At 44.2% G+C, this 16206-nt stretch overlaps 1 protein-coding gene across 1 annotated transcript in view; it reads left to right on the forward strand.

The window, feature by feature from the left end:
- The window catches only part of LOC147633418 (uncharacterized), a 28792-nt gene that overhangs the window by 1590 nt on the left and 10996 nt on the right, over nt 1-16206 (forward strand). Inside the window, exon 4 of the mRNA XM_086806485.1 lies at nt 5184-6040. Coding sequence (XP_086662611.1) covers nt 5184-6040 — 857 coding nt within the window. The remainder of the gene's footprint in view (nt 1-5183; nt 6041-16206) is intronic.

A 16206-nucleotide genomic window follows, 5' to 3' on the forward strand; every position in this document is an offset into this window, starting at 1 on the left:
AGACCTCAAGGGTCTATGAGACCATAAGTGGTACAATGATCCCATGGAAATACTGAGCCATGGAAAAAATAAATGTGAGAAGGAATAATGACCATCACTAGTGTATACAGATGTGATGTCAACATGTGACCCTGTATGGGAGAAACTAGCCATGGTCAAATAATAAGGATGCCCTCCTCAGGCAATACGGATCTAATGGCCAAGAGAATACATGACCTCTGTGATGGAAGCATGTCATGGCGTCAAAGAACCTCCTGGATCTGCATTTTTCCGTGCTATTCTGGGTCGGGGGGGCGTATGGCCCGCAAAATAGATCGAGCTCTATCACTGAAGACCTCTCTAGGCAGAGGACCGGACTGCTAGTGTGGGTGGTGGGCTGTGATGTAGAGGATGCATGACAACTGAAGAAATCTGTAATGACCCTCTGGGAAGTATCATGTTGGGTTTGCCTCTCGGTATGCTACCTTGATAATGCATCCCTATAACGCTTGAGCTCCAGTAAATACATGCTCATGCATCTTTGGTCATCAAATTGCATCACCTGTGCGAGTGGACCAAACCCCTCATGGAAGAAAAGTCTCCCTCGTATCTCATAGTAGGCCGGGCAGCTAAGCATGTAGTGTGTGTGCCTTATCTTCCACCTGTTGTGTGGTGCATACTCTGCATATCCATAATTGTGTGCGTATCATTGGCTTTGCCAATCTCGATTCTGAGGCGGTGAGAAAACACCTTTCCTTCACCCTTCCATGTCTATACACTCACCCACCATGGGCTGAACCTCTCCATCTCCACTCACCTTGTGATCCTGGCACCATGCTTTCCAACATGGTATTAGAGCTAGGTAGCTCTCTTTTCATCACCCTCCTCCAAGCACCATCCTGCTGTGTTTTTTCTACCACATCATCATGTAGTCGCCTTTCTCTGCTGCGTCTTCTTCCCCCATCAAATTGGTGCGATTTTCAGTTCCTATGGTCGCCATCAACCTTGCATTTTCCTTGCTATAAGCTGCTCATGATCTACGTTTCTGCTGATCAGGGCGTCTCATGATCATGGCCGCCTACCACATGCTGCATACAGCTGCCATACTTTGCACAAGCTAGTCCATCTGATGCCTGTTTTCCATCAAGCTTAGCAGGAAGGGATGCCACGTGCACAAGGCAGTACCATGTCTAATCCCTGATCATATCCCTCATTAGGCAGCAATATTAGATGCAATTAGGGCACCTTCATCAGCATGCATCAGGTTGGCAGCAGTTCAGCACACATATATCAGGTTGGCAGCGGTACAATATCAGTTGACAGCATTGTGTGAGAGTTTGCAACATTTATTAACAATTATGGTGAAGAGTTTGGCATTTTATGTTACACATCATGTTAGAGGACAAATCAGCTGGTCGACAGCAGTTGAAGCTGGCCAACCAGCATCCGAACATCATATAAGTAGAAGGAGCATCTTTTGCATCATTTCATCTCTCTCCATCCTGAAGTTGGATCATGTATAGGCAGTAGAAGTAGTCAGTAGCCCTTTTGGGTGGTACATTGATGTTGAATGCTCCTTTTTGACAAGTATGCATTAAACTCTTTTGACATGTACTTCCCCCCTCTATCTGTATGAAGGGTTTGGACTTTGCAACTTGACACATTTTTAGCCATGTGCTTAAAGTGCCTAAAGCACATAAACACTACTGATTTTGCCTTCATAGCATAGGCCTAGTTGAATCTAGAAAGGTCATCAATGAATGTGACAAAGTAGAGGTGTGACAAAGTAGAGGCATCCTCCAAAAGATGGTCTCTGCGTCGGATAGGCAGGACCCAGTGATGGCCGAGATTGACAGGAGATTCTTCTTGATCCCTAGCACCCTGGCACATACAAAACCTTTGAGAGCATGATTGTCCCACCATTGGCGGCAATAAGCTCAATCTTCCCAACTCCTTTGACATCATAAGAGGAGTTATTAGCACATGTAACAATACCCCCCTTGGGTGCATCTCCCAATGAGGTAAATAAATGGCGCTGTGACATAATGTGCTTGCTAGCACGGCTGTATACATGAGAATCTACCAACTGATAAGCATGCATCATGTAAAGAAGGATCATAGCTACATTGTACCTGTTTTTTTTAAGGTCCTTTTTAGCAACCTTGACCCATTTAGAGGTCGTTGCTTCCACCTCAGCCCAGAGGTTTTGAGTACCTATGGTGATGGCATTCTTAGTATCGTCCAAATCAGCTTGTAACTTGCCATTCGCTTCTTCGGAAGGGAGGGGAAGAGGGAGAAAATGGTGAAACAGGGCAGCGAGGATAGAGTAGGAGCTAGCGAAGAGAGAGATATGGAGGGGAGGCGAAGTGAGAGAAAATGGCGAAATAGGGCAGCGAGGATAGAGAAGGAGCTGGCAAAGAGAGAGAATAAGGCGGAAGGGAGGCGAAGAGGGAGAAAATGGCGAAATAGGGCAATGAGGATAGAGAAGAAGTTGGCGAAGAAAGAGAATAAGGCGGAAGGGAGGCGAAGAGGGAGAAAATGGCAAAACAGGGCAGCAAGGATAGAGAAGGAGTTGGCGAAGAGAGAGAATAAGGTAGAAGGGAGGCGAAGAGGGAGAAAATTGTTAGCATATACATCGGTGGCTATTCTGGTGTCTACGAGTGCCCTTCCCATGCTCAAGCACTCCCCTATTTTTTCCCTATTTTTATGGGCCTTTGATGTGGGTTGCCCACCCTTTTTATGGCTTTTATGCCTATTTTCCGGTTATGTAGGAGTTTAGGAGGCAGTTGGCCAGCTCATATGGGTTGTAACTTGTATATAAATGCTGCCCTCTTCCTCACTTTTCATCATCGTTTCTTGATCATTTGGTGAGCACCTTCAGCCCTCTGCCTACGGAGTCCACTTCTCACTTACGGGCTGGTTGTATCCATCTTTTCCTTGAGGACTAGTGCATCATCGTTTTGCTGTTTTCTCCTCTCTCTCTCTTGGAGCTTCAGCGTTTTTGTCATTTGTCTACATCTTTATGCTGCCCTCTAACATGGTATCACAGCTTAGAGGCGTCTAGACTTGGAATCAGTGATGGGAGGCTGATTTTCGCCACTTTTCCATGCAAACTTGGTGGCTGTCCGCCGTAGTGTTTCACACCTGTGTTTTCTTCTCCGGAGGGGCAGATCTGCATTTTTTTGCATTTTTTTCTCATCTCCACTCTCTTTCTATCATGCTCACTCTCCCTACAAGTGCAAAGAGCAGCTCTTGGGCTGTTTTTTCAGAGGAGGTACATCATGGCACTCATCCAACCTCGGGCAGTTCAGATACCCACTCTTCCGACTTTTCCTTCAAATGCCAAGTTGGATGGCACGAACTATGACATCTAGAAAGTCATGGTGGAAGCAGTCTTGGAGACTTACAATCTTCTGGAGTTCATCACTCAACCGGTTCTCTGGCCTAACCCGGACACCGCAGAGGATAAGCATTGAGGATACAAGGGATGTCCTTACACACGAAGCTGCTCTATGGTATTGGCTTAATGCCTGTGCTCGATTATTCATTCTTCTGAACTCTCAATCCTCAGTCCTCGCTCACATCAAACAAGATACCCATGCCATGGTCACCAGAAACGAGATATAGGAACGGAAACGTTTGAGGAATGGAAACGGGGAAACGAGTTTTTAGGGGTGGAAACATTTAGTTCCTGTGACAATATCACTTGGAAACGAGAAACGGCCATGGAAATGGATGGGGTCTTGAAACAAAGAACTGCGTTTCTAGGGATTGAAACGGCCGTTTCCTGTGACTGCACACGTTGCTTGGAAGAGACTCTCCGACATCTACGACCGGAAGACACCCATGAAGAGAGTTTCCTTGGAGCTTCAAATGTTGAAGCTTTGACCCACTGATTCTACTTCCATGCGGGATCACATCAACAAACTAGAGTCATTGCGATCTGAGATTTCTGGGTGCAAGAAGGAGATTTCCACCGAGGATATGGCCGTTCAGCTACTTGCTCAGTTGCCCCCAAAATATGAGAACTTCTATTCTTCACTTCTTACCTCAAGATGGATGGAAACCGTTACTTGGGATGAGTTGGTGCCTATGATCCTTGATCAGGAGAGGAGATTCAGGGATTCTTCTTCAAAGAAAGGTAGCCAGGCTTTCATTGGATAGAGAGGGGGGCAGCCTAACAAAGGCAAAGGTGGGGCACCTCCCTCTAAGGACTCCATGGACTCCAAGGAACTCCTAATTCTTCTAGAAACCAGAAGGTTGGTGAGTACTGCTCCAAACAGGGGCACTTATTGCAACGAAGAGTGCATCCACTACCATCGGGGCTGCAGCAAACTCCGCGTGGATAATTTGGTGTGTGTGTGTGTGTGTGAGAGAGAGAGAGAGAGAGAGAGAGAGCTATTAACGTATGCAAAAGACCATATGGTCAAAGGATTAATTGTATCATGTAGTGATATATAAAAGTGGCCCAACTAAAAGAAAGAGAATCCATCAGGATCTATGAGACCAAAAAGTGTCACGTGAGACCAAACTGGCCTATGAGACCAAGAATGATACATGGTGATTAGTAGTACTATGAGAGAAAATGCATCGAGGCATATCTACTAAACATGAAGGAAGCCTAATGTCTGGTGGGAGATGAAGGAAACTATCCTGCATTAGAGACCGAGTGGGTTATACAGTTCTATGACAATCTCCCTTGAGATCCAATGAGATTGGATAGGGTCTTTTGTGTGACTTGGATCAGGATGGCTAAAAAGAACGTGAAAACTGGAAACTGAAACATGACTGTTTAAGCCTCATGATCGCAGATGTGGGTATGGTGAGGGCATGCCATGTTGTCGGAGAATCTCATGGATCTCTCTCTGTGTTAGTGGAGATCCTCGGTGCTCTGGGTCGGGGGCACCTTGGCATGTAGGATGGAGTAGGCCTGCGCACTCAAATATGGCCCCTGTGTGCAGCTGGTATGAGCTGATGTCGATGCTGCGGTGTCAGCATGAGTGGCTGATGTGGATGCTCATGCCGTGATGAGCGAGAAAGAAAGAAAGAAAGAAAGCTGTATTAACGTCTAGAACTCGACCTATGAGACAAATCAATGTACAACTGTATGAGAGAGAGAGAGAGAGAGAGAGAGAGAGAGAGAGAGAGAGAGATTGAGAGAGAGCATGTTGCTTTTTGTATTGATTGCATAAATTTGGCTTCAGCTTCTATTGGTTTGCAACATTCACCACAAAATCAGGCACAGAGTGTAAATGCAGGCCCAGGGCAAGTTCAATCTTGGCAGCAAACCCCTCGATTCCTTCAGGCTGCCAGCATGCCAATGGTCAGGTTGGCAGGCCCAGGGCAAGTTCAATCTTTTCCGCAAACCCCTCAATTCCTTCAGGCTGCCAGCATGCCAATGGTCAGGTTGGCAGGCCCAGGGCAAGTTCAATCTTTTCCGCAAACCCCTCAATTCCTTCAGGCTACCAGCATGCCAATGGTCAGGCTGGCAGGCCCAGGGCAAGTTAAATCTCCTCATTTCCTTCAGGCTGGTAGCATTCCAATGGTCAGGCTGGCAGGCCCAGGGCAAGTTCAATCTTGGCAGCAAACCCCTCAACTCCTCCAGGCTGGCAGCATGCCAATGGTCAGGCTGGCAGGCCCAGGGCAAGTTCAATCTTGGCAGCAAACCCCTCAACTCCTCCAGGCTGGCAGCATGCCAATGGTCAGGCTGGCAGGCCCAGGGCAAGTTCAATCTTGGCAGCAAACCCCTCAATTCCTTCAGGCTGGCAGCATGCCAATGGTCAGGGGAGTACAAGGCTCTCCTAGGCTGGGGTCAAGTGTTTCCAGCATAAGCCATGTTCCCCAGCAAACTGCAGCTCTACATGCAACAAGACAAGCTCCTGTGATCCTTTCGAGTAATCAACAGGAGACCAACCTTCAGCCTCAGCAGCCACAATCCCTACTTCAGCAACCTACACTCATTAGCCACACAAGGACTGCTACTGCATTTGCAGCATCTATTGATTCATCTTCACAGAGCGGGCAGTCAGAAGCAGATATACAGGATATTGTCTGGACAAAGGTAAGATGCTCATTATGGAGGTAGTAATACAAGCTATATGGTTGGCTGAATAGATACATATACATACATAGATATATAGAATTGTATGCGTAAATGTATGTGTGTGTATGTACGCACATGCACACTTTTTGTGTACACATACATACATATGTACATTCAAATATGTACATTTGTATGTATGCATGCATGTATATACATGTATAATTTTTATATGTATGCATGTATGTATACACATGTGCGTGCGTGTGCGTGTGTGCTGTCGCTTGTACCTGCTGTTGGGTGTACCTACTCGACACTTAGCTGTCACCTGTTCCTGCTCCTCACTCAGCCGTTGCTCGTTCTTCCTAGACAGAGGACGGTTGCCTGCTCTTGCTCTGCTGTTTGTGGAGAGAGAGGGCTGTCGCCTTTTTCTTGCTGGCTGTTGTCTGTTTCGCCTCTTTCTGCTGGCCGTCATCTTCCTTACGCCTTTACCTGCTCCGTCTCCTTCTCCTGGTGGTCTTCCCCTTCCCACCTGCTGGCTGTCAAATCACCAGCCCTTGTTCTTAGCCAAGATTTTACCTCTGTTAAGGCTTGTGTGTGTGTGTGTGTGTGAGAGAGAGAGAGAGAGAGAGAGACGTTCATCAGTGACCCTACTCATCTGTGAGCCTGCGACTCTGCTTACCTACGACTCTACTTGCCTGTGACTTGCTTGTCTGCGAACCTGCTCGTCTGTTTGACGTGCGACCTGCTCGTCTGCATCTTTGCAACTTGCGACCTGCACGTCTACTTCTTCTGTCCTGCGTCTTGCCACCTGCACGTCTTTCTTGTAACACGTTGATTTCTGCCTTCTCTGTACATCCCTTTGTGAGTGTGTGAGTGTGTGTAAGAGGGTCTTTGTACAGTGATCTCTGCAATTATGGCGGCCTTTTATGAAAGGAAAAGGAATCAAGAAACCAAGAAAAGACATTTTGAAATCAACAACTCGGGGGTGCTCCATCAAAATGAAGATGCTCAGTTTGTCTATGATGTGCTGCATGATGAGTTTGAACATATTAAGAGAACCCGGGATAAGCCTGAACCTACTCTCAAATACAAACTCAAGTTGCCTTGTGTGGTCTCGCCAATCAAGAAATATTCGCAAACATGCAGTCATAGTGTTCTTTCCGGGTAGAATGCCCACGGAAAGTGATGCTGCACAATGGCTTTAGTCTTTACTGGGTGGCAATTACGTGGAGGGAGTGTATTACTCAGATAAAGGATTTTATGAAGTGCTGCTCACTGAAATGCTGATTTGTGGACTCAAATGTGTCCTAGGGTGTCTGGCTTCGCTTTTGATCACAGGGCTTTTTCTCAATATCGAGCCCGCCTGGATAGATGCTATTTATTACATCTGGATCAATATGATGATTTTATATACAAAATTTGGGTGGATCACTCACAAGTGCTATTTGATCATGTACCTTTGTGGATGGGGCTATACTTTGGACTACAATTAGATGATCGTCCTTTATACTGCCATCGTTCGCTTCTCATCAATAATCGTTACCTCTTACTTGACATTTTTCATAATTTGGTCAAAGAGGTCATTACACCGCTTAAGTTGCAAATGTTGGAAAGTACGGATGTGTCTTGGTATCGTTTTGTTCAGAGGATCCAACTCATCATTAGAGACTATTGTCACTGGTATATGCATGAAGAAAAACAGAGAGCCCATAATGCAAAAGAAACTTGTTAAGCTCCGGCGGAGCTTGCTTTCATCAGGAATCTTTTGGTGTTTGAAGAAGAGGATTTATGCAATACAAAATATGTTCTTGCTGAAAATGACAGACGTAAGCTAGAAAAATGGCAAGTCAAAGCCAGGCAACAGCCATTCAAGGATAAGGGATGCTCTTCAAAGGATTTCTTCAAAAGCTTACATTTTGAACGTCAAAAAGACAACATTAAACGCGTCAAGACCTTGACGCAAACTTGGAAATATTCCAAACAACACTTGGTCGATGAATGTGTGTCTCACTATGCGCATGTCTTTGCTACTACAGGTCTTGTTAATGCTCAAGTTCAGGTTGCTAGGGATCAGTTGCTCTCTCAAGTTTCATGCATAGTATCCCAAGAAGAGGCACTCTGTATGGAACAATGCTTCATGGAGGAAGAATTGCAAGAGGTAATAAAACAATTGGGCACTTGGAAATCTCCAGGTTGGGATGGTTTAATTGTCAAATTCTTCTTGCATTTCTGGGATGATCTCAAACATGCGTTGCTAATGTTGCTTTGTGTACTTGGAGAATGCCCAAATCATGGAAAGAAGGGCTTGTAAAACTACTTTCAAAACAAAGCCTGTGTGAGACCTTTGTTGATTGGCGTCCAACTACTTTAATGCCCGTAGTATACAAATTGGTCGCCAAAATGTTGGTTGATAGGGTAAAAGGGATACTTTATGCAGGCTTACATGAGGCGGCTGGGTTTGTCCCGCGCAGACATATAACGGATAACGTTGCAAATGTCTTCATTGGGGTTGAATATGCAAAATATACAAAACAAGATGTGCTTGCAAGTGGATATAGAGAAGGCCTTTGACATAGTGCAATGGGATTTTATTGCGGCGACCATGTGCAAAATGGGCTTTGGAATTAAGATATCCAGTCTTGTGTATTGGTTGTATCAAGGTAGTGAGGCATCATGCATTCTTGATGGTGAACTCTCTAACTCGTGGTCTTTGGGTAAGTCTGAGCGTCAAGGATGCCCTTTGAGTGCCTTGTTATATGCCATAGCAACTCATCGTTTGCTTCTATATATGGATCAACTTACTCGGCAAGATGCCCTTTGTGGTCTTCAATTGCCATCTGGCAAGTATTTTGTGGTACGGCCTTATGGAGATGATTCCTTCTTCATGCTACGAGATGATCCTCATGATCTCCGCATTGTGATGGATGCCTTGGATCTGTTTGGTACAACTGCAGGTCTCCAAATTAATTTTCGCAAATCCAAGCTTATCCCTCTCAAACCACAAGCTTGGCACAATGTCTTGTGGCCAGGGACTCTTGTTCCCTCCAATCAGCTGATTAGACATTTGGGTTACCCACTTGCATGGCATACGTCGTTCAAACTCTAGGTTGATTGGGTTTTGCAAAGAATAAATGCTAAATTATAGTACTGGAAGTTGGCCACATGGCCTTTTCCATTCTCATTGCATATATACACTTTTTCTTGCCTTTGCTTGCTTGGCCAAAGAAGCACTTGGATGAGTACAAGTCTGCTATACTAGAGATACTTTGGAAAACCAAACACAATACGAAAGGCCTCATATTGCTACGAAAAGACAAGCTTTGTACGCAAAGAAATCATGGGGGCGTTCACATTCTCGACATTTATACACATGTCATTGCCAGCAAAACCACTTTGCTTGCTGATTTTGCAGCTCAAAAACAGCCTTGGGCACAAATGCTAGTAGCCATGTGCACCACTTTGAAGTCCGCCACATTTGGTGCATGGAACCCTGAGTACTGGGAGGTGGTTTTTGGGCACTTTACAAGGAAAATACCAGGCTGCCCTTTCAGTTCTAGGTTAATCATGGACTGGAAATTGCTAACGGAGAAATTGGAATGGCATGGAAGATCACCTGAGGTTGGAAACACCATGCGTCTGGAAAGCATACACTGGGGAGTAGGCTGTTTTGTGCTCCGTTGGGTCTTTTCGTGGCGGATGTGGTCAATGATGAAGGTTATGTTATCTTCTTTTCGGAAGCAAGCCAGAGGTATGGGTTGGGCATGCACTACAGGCCTCTGGCATCTCATGCGCAACCATCTTGCAGCCTCTTCAACCAGTGCCTCCGCTAAATCATGAGGAGCGTTTGAAGGACTGGTGGGTTGCTCCACCTCATGCTACAAGGTTACATGAACTAACAGAGCTAAAAGGGTCTATATCAAAATGCTTGCTCCCCCTTGGATTGCAAATCATGCTAATGCGCTTTGGATAATGCATAAAACATATAGATGGTGGGGTGATTGTTTGAGGAGCATATGGAAAAATGGTTTGCCACTGAAAGAAAGATCGTTCGTTTGGAGATGCATCGTGGGAGTTCTGCCTGGTGTGTTTTTGGAAAAAAGGCATCGCTGCGGCAAGATGTCACCGTTGCATGCTGAACGATGAGACAACGCCTCATTTGCTATGGTATTGTGATTTCTCTCATGCTCTCCTGGATAGACTCTTAGGGCGTCTTTCGTGCGCAACGGATTCCACAACGATATACCAACTTTGGGGTATTCTTTGCATGGACTGCTTTTTGGGAATTATGGACAATATGGGAAAATAGAAATCAGATATATTTTGGACATGTTCCTTTGGATCAATACACCTACTTTTGATGCTTGTTGAGACAGTCTTTACATGACTGCCGAAATTTGCACCAAATAGACGATCAGCAATATATGGCCTTCTTTGACTGTTTCTAGGCGGTCATTTCCATGAGCCCTATATAGGGACCTCAGTTGTATCATGATGTTTTGTTTGTGGTTTTTGTGGGTTTTCACCCCGCAATGAGGTTTCCCATTGGTAATATAAGAATTAGTAAAAAAAAAGTGTGTGTGTGCTTATCATGGAGTCTCCTGATCATGTATATTCAACAAGAATTGAGAAAGCACCTGATGCTTCAGATTTGAAGAGAATCAAAGAGACAGAACAATTTGGTACTCAGGATGCTGATTTGGATGCACAATTTTCGTATGATGTATTGCATAAGGACTTTCAGGCAAATCAGACTGTGTGGGATAAGCCTAAACCCACTTTAAAATGGAAAATTCCCGTGCAAATGATTTTGCCCAAGGTCAAAAAATTTTCAAAGGGAGCAGTGATACTTTTTTTGCTTGGCATAATGCCCTCTGCAAATGATTTGGTTCAATGGCTGAAAAATCTGTTAGGAGGTTGCTTTGTTGCAGGTGTGAATTATGCTGCCAGGGGTTGTGTTATCTGACATGATGCATATTGTTGGATAAATCCCCTCTATTCTATGGCAAGCAGACGATACATGTGCTTCCTTGGACTCCCACCAAGGACTATCAGACAATGGTTAAGCATCATTTCCATGTATGGGTGGAAATGGTGAACTTTCTAGTAGTTTTGAGCATAGTTGTCAGGTACGAAAAGCTCGATTCGGTACGGTACGTTCAAATACGGTCTTGAAACACACCGCTAAATTTTGAAAATAAAAATACGGTGGAGGTATGGTCCATTTAAAAATACTTAAAAATATAAATATAGATGCAAAACTTAGAGAAGTTACAAGTCACAACTTACAACTTACAACTTACCCAAAACATAAAAATTTAGAATGTTGCAACTTGCAAGTTGCATAGAAAATCAAAGTAGACAAATGTACATGTGACATGTCAAAGAGTCATGAATATATATAAAGCCGCAAAAGTCAGCATGCAAGTACAAAAATGCAAAAAGCCCTGCTTGATGCAAAACGCATACAGAAGATAGAGAGATAGCTGAGTATTCAGCATATTCTATAGTACAAAAAGGTGTACAATGTTTTGGCTAGCCCATGGCTTCCACATCAAAAATGTGAGAACACCTAATCTAAAGTCTAACCTATGACTTAGCTGTTAGAAATTGTACATCTCAGTGTATTTGGGGAATGCCTATTTATGAGGTTTTATTCATTTATTTCCTTGTTTAGTAGGTCGTGGAGCAATTGGCCAGCTCCTAGGGGCAGTCGGCTAGCTCCCTTGCATCACTATATAAAGGGGCCTCCTCTATTCACTTGATAACCATCTAACCTATTCACGGGCACATGTTCTACACCATTTGCTGGTTGGTATTGCCATTGTAAAAGCCTCTTGCTACATAACATGATGTTCATTGTCTGATGTCTCTCTCTCTCTCTCTCTCTCCTTTGCTCTCCCTCTCTCCTACGTTTTGATTCCACATTGTGCAACTTTATCATTAGCCCCCTAGTGGATTGAATGATCTAAGCCTTGAGCAAGTGTGCCCTTTTATGGGGCTAGATGGACTGGCTGACCTGCTGTTGGCCAGTTCTTGGACAAATATCCCATTAAATGCTACAACAGCCGACAGAGAAATACTCCTTCCTAAGGTGGCCGATAGTCTCCTGTGTCCTCCACAAAGTCTTCATTTCCAAACCAGTAGCACAAGCTCCAAAATCTGGTCCTTAATCTTGTTTTTTTAATCTTGTTGCCCTTCAAGGCTTAGTCTTTAGCCTGCACATGTCTTGCACATGACATTCTCCTCTGCTAAACTTGATGACGGGATTCCAACTTCTATTCTTGGATGACTGTTATCATCCCATAGTCTATTTGTGGAGTGCCAAACCTGTCATCCTTTCCTTCCTAGCAACCTTTTCACTGAAAACCCTATCTGGTCTCCAAATTCTCTCCAAATTTGATAAAAATCTATGCATCTGTTCCATCTTGTCACCTTTTCCTTCATGCTTTGTCCCTGAACACTTTCTTTGGTCTTGTTTTCCTCAGTATTGAAGCTGGTACTCTCACTCCGTCCCTTGGAGAATCATCCTCCCTTGGAACCATTGCCTGAAAGCCTTTCTTGGTGTGTCTCGAGGCACCCGACTCACAGGACTACCATCCCCCTTCGGCCTTGTGGAACACCACCAACCAACCTCCTGGGAACTTCTTCCATGTCTTGTGTTCCTTTCCTTGGAATGTGCACCTTCATTTGGGACTGAATCAGTATTTAGCCTTGCTGAGCCTGATGCTCTGATACCAATGTCACATGCGGAAGCTTTGGGAGTCTTCTTTCAGTCCTAAACACCATCGTGGAACATGCTTGATGCAAAACGCATATAGAAGATAGAGAGAAGAGAGAGAGATAGCTGAGTATTCAGTCTATTCTATAGTATAAAAACTTAAAAGGTGTACAATGTCTTGGCTGGCCGATGGTTGCCCCATCAAAAAGGTGAGAACACCTAATCTAAAGTCTAACCTATGACTCAACTCCCTAGTGGACTGAATGATCTAGGCCTTGAGCAAGTGTGCCCTTTTATAGGGCTGGAAACCCTTTATGGACTGGCCGACCTGCAGTCTACCAGTTCTTGGACAAATATCCCATTAAATGCTGTAGCCGATAGAGAAATACTCCTTATGAGGTGGCAGATAGCCTCTTGTGTCCTCCACAAAGTCTTCCTGCCCAACCCTCTAGTGGACTGAATAATCTAGGCCTTGAGCAAGTGTGCCCTTTTATAGGGTTGGAAACCCTTTATGGACTGGCTGACCTGCAGTTTGCTAGTACTTGGACAAATATCCCATTAAATGCTATAGCTGACAGAGAAATACTCCTTCATAAGGTGGCAGACAGCCTCCGATGTCCTCCACAAAGTCTTCCTGCCCAAACCAGCAGCACAAGCTCCAAAGTCTAGGGACTAGGGGAGAATTGGGAGACTTGGTGGAAACGGAAGAAATTGGAAGAATTGGAAAAATTGGGGGAATTTGGAGAAATTGGAGGGACTTGAGAAATTTGAATAAATTGGGGGAGTAGGGGGACAAAAGAGAAATTATGGAAATTGTACGAGATTAAACAAATTAGGATTAAAAAAAGAAGAAGAATTGGAGGTAATTGAAAAATTTGGATAGAAAATTGGCAACATGACACGTCACACAACGTTCAAGTTGTTAGGAGTACAACTGACAGAGAAGTACTCCTTCATAAGGTGGTAGACAGCCTTCGGTGTTGTCCACAAAGTCTTCCTGTCCAAACCAGCATCACAAGCTCCAAAGTCTAGGGACTAGGGGGGAATTGGGAGAGACTTGGTGGAAATGAAAGAAATTGGAAGAATTGGAAAAATTTGGAGAAATTGGAGGGACTTGGGAAATTTGAATAAATTGGGGGAGTAGGGTGACATCACAGAAATTATGGGGCACCCTCTCATATGGGTGAGAGCATCGTCTACATGAGGCTGAAGCAATGTGTCTATCTGCCAAAAGAATCCCCACCGGAAAAACACCCATAATACATCTCCATAGAAACAATTGTTGCTTCAAGGGCAATTTGCTCGTCCATATCCTTCCCAATGCCCCCCACCAAGGCAAGGATTTAGACATCCTCCAAAGATGATTCGCATGCTCATGAATCGAAGGGGGTCCAAAAGGAACTTGTATGCCCTAGAAACTGGGAGGTGATAAAAAGGAAGAGGTGTATATCTAGGAAGCCACTTGTCAGAAAGCCAGTTTGTAAGTCTGTTGTGTTCTTGAAGTGCGGGCACTGGCTATAATGGTTGCATCATTTCCATAATGACCCTCCAAATTGACCTGTGATGCAATCACAAGTGACAATGTTGGACTGCTTGAGGAAACGAAAAAACCATACCATGCTCATCAATAACATCCCGTTTGTGGCGAATTCCAAGCACGGAAATGTTATAATAGGCCTTCCTTGGTTGGGATAATGCATGCGGCACTTCAAACACCCTACTCCGATAAATGTTGTCCATGGTCAAAGAGTTTCGTTGGTTTGGGGGCTAGCCCGACCAATGTAAGTGGTGTAACAAAGCTTTCTAGTCTTGAATGAGAGCAGTAGCATAGGGAGAATCGGTGATTTGGTATTAAAATGTCCAAAAACTATATCATCATAATGGGTGACCCAAAGTCCATATGCTTTTGCATGCATGCTGCCCAACATGCAAGCCCATGGCATTGATTGTGCCACAAAATCAGGTAGAAGCATCGCCTTCCTCGTGAGGACATGATAATGGATATTGAGAATATTAAGACCACCATGCATCTTAGGCGAGCAAACCAAATCTCTCTTCATGAGACGAAGGGCTTTTCTGTCCGCCTTTGTTTCCACAAGCATTCCAGGGCTTTAGACATGAAAATGTCAATCTGTCTACAAGACCAAGGCAGCAAAGGGAGATAGAATTGCACAGATGCCATGATTATAAACTACACTATTCGTAGACGTACATGCAAAGGCCATGTAGACAGCTTCCAATAACAATTTTGTGATGTAGCTTCTACATCACCCACTCGGTCTCTTCTTTGAGAGAGATCTCCCATCCAATGGGGTATCCAAGATGTCTGACTATCTGATCATGTGGCACAATTTGTCTTGGCCAGACTAATCTATGCCAATCATAATTTTTCAGCGGTAACAGCTTTGATTTTGCAAAGTTGATGTTCAGCCGAGTAGCCAATCCATAAAGTGACAAAGCTTGCATGATTTCCCTCACATTAGGCTCTGTGTTCCGAGGAAAAAAGAAAGAATCATTGGCATGGGCTTGAGCCACAAAATTGTTTCCATTATGGAAATTCAGTAGGCCATCTTGTGACAGCTTATCCATATACAGGAGCATCGGATGTGTAGCAATAGCATATAGCAGAGCACTGAGAGGACATCCTTGTCTGACAAATTTCCCTTACTTCCAGAGGGTTGAAAGTTCACCTCCCAAAACGCATTTCGTTGTACCTTCTTGATACAGCCAGAAAACAACATTTTTCATTTTGCACCCAAATCCCATTCTATCCATTACCTGTGCTATGAAACCCCATTGAAGAGTATCAAAGGCTTTAGCTATGTCCACATGCATAATGGGGACATCCTGGTGGGTATATAAGCATTGGCTATATTGTCCATAATTTGCTTTCTTGGGACAAAACCATACTGATTTGGATGAAGACCAGCATGCAGTATACCTTCGATTCTATTCACAAGCATTGTAGTGACAAGCTTGTACACCACAGGCATTAGAGATATGGGAGGCCAATCTACCAAACCTTCACAAAGCTGTTTTTTGGGCAGCAATTTAAGTAAGTCTTCTTTCCAGGAATATGGTAGCTATCCGATGTACCATTAGTAATTGACCATTGAGAGGATGGGCTGTGTTTTAGAACATCCCAAAATGCGAGAAAAAACTCCACCTTAAGTCCATCTCATCCTCGGGACTTCCATTTATCCAAATTTTGGAGAGCATCATCCAATTCTTCCTCAGTAAAAGATGCATCCATAGTAGCTGCCTCATGCGGAGTGACTATAGGCTGAACATACTACAAGAGTTCATGGCGTGCATGGAATACTTCCTTAGAAGGTGGTTGAGGGGCAGCAAACATGTATGCAAAATAGCGATGACAAACATTAGCAAGTTGTGCTTTGTTTTACATGTCCAAGTTCCATCAGATAGTTTCGTTCTTGCAATAGAGTGCTTTTGTCTAGCTATGTGC

This window comes from Cibotium barometz, chromosome 12 (genome assembly GCF_041138505.1).
Source record: "Cibotium barometz isolate CiBa-2024 chromosome 12, ASM4113850v1, whole genome shotgun sequence".
Taxonomy (NCBI): domain Eukaryota; kingdom Viridiplantae; phylum Streptophyta; class Polypodiopsida; order Cyatheales; family Cibotiaceae; genus Cibotium; species Cibotium barometz.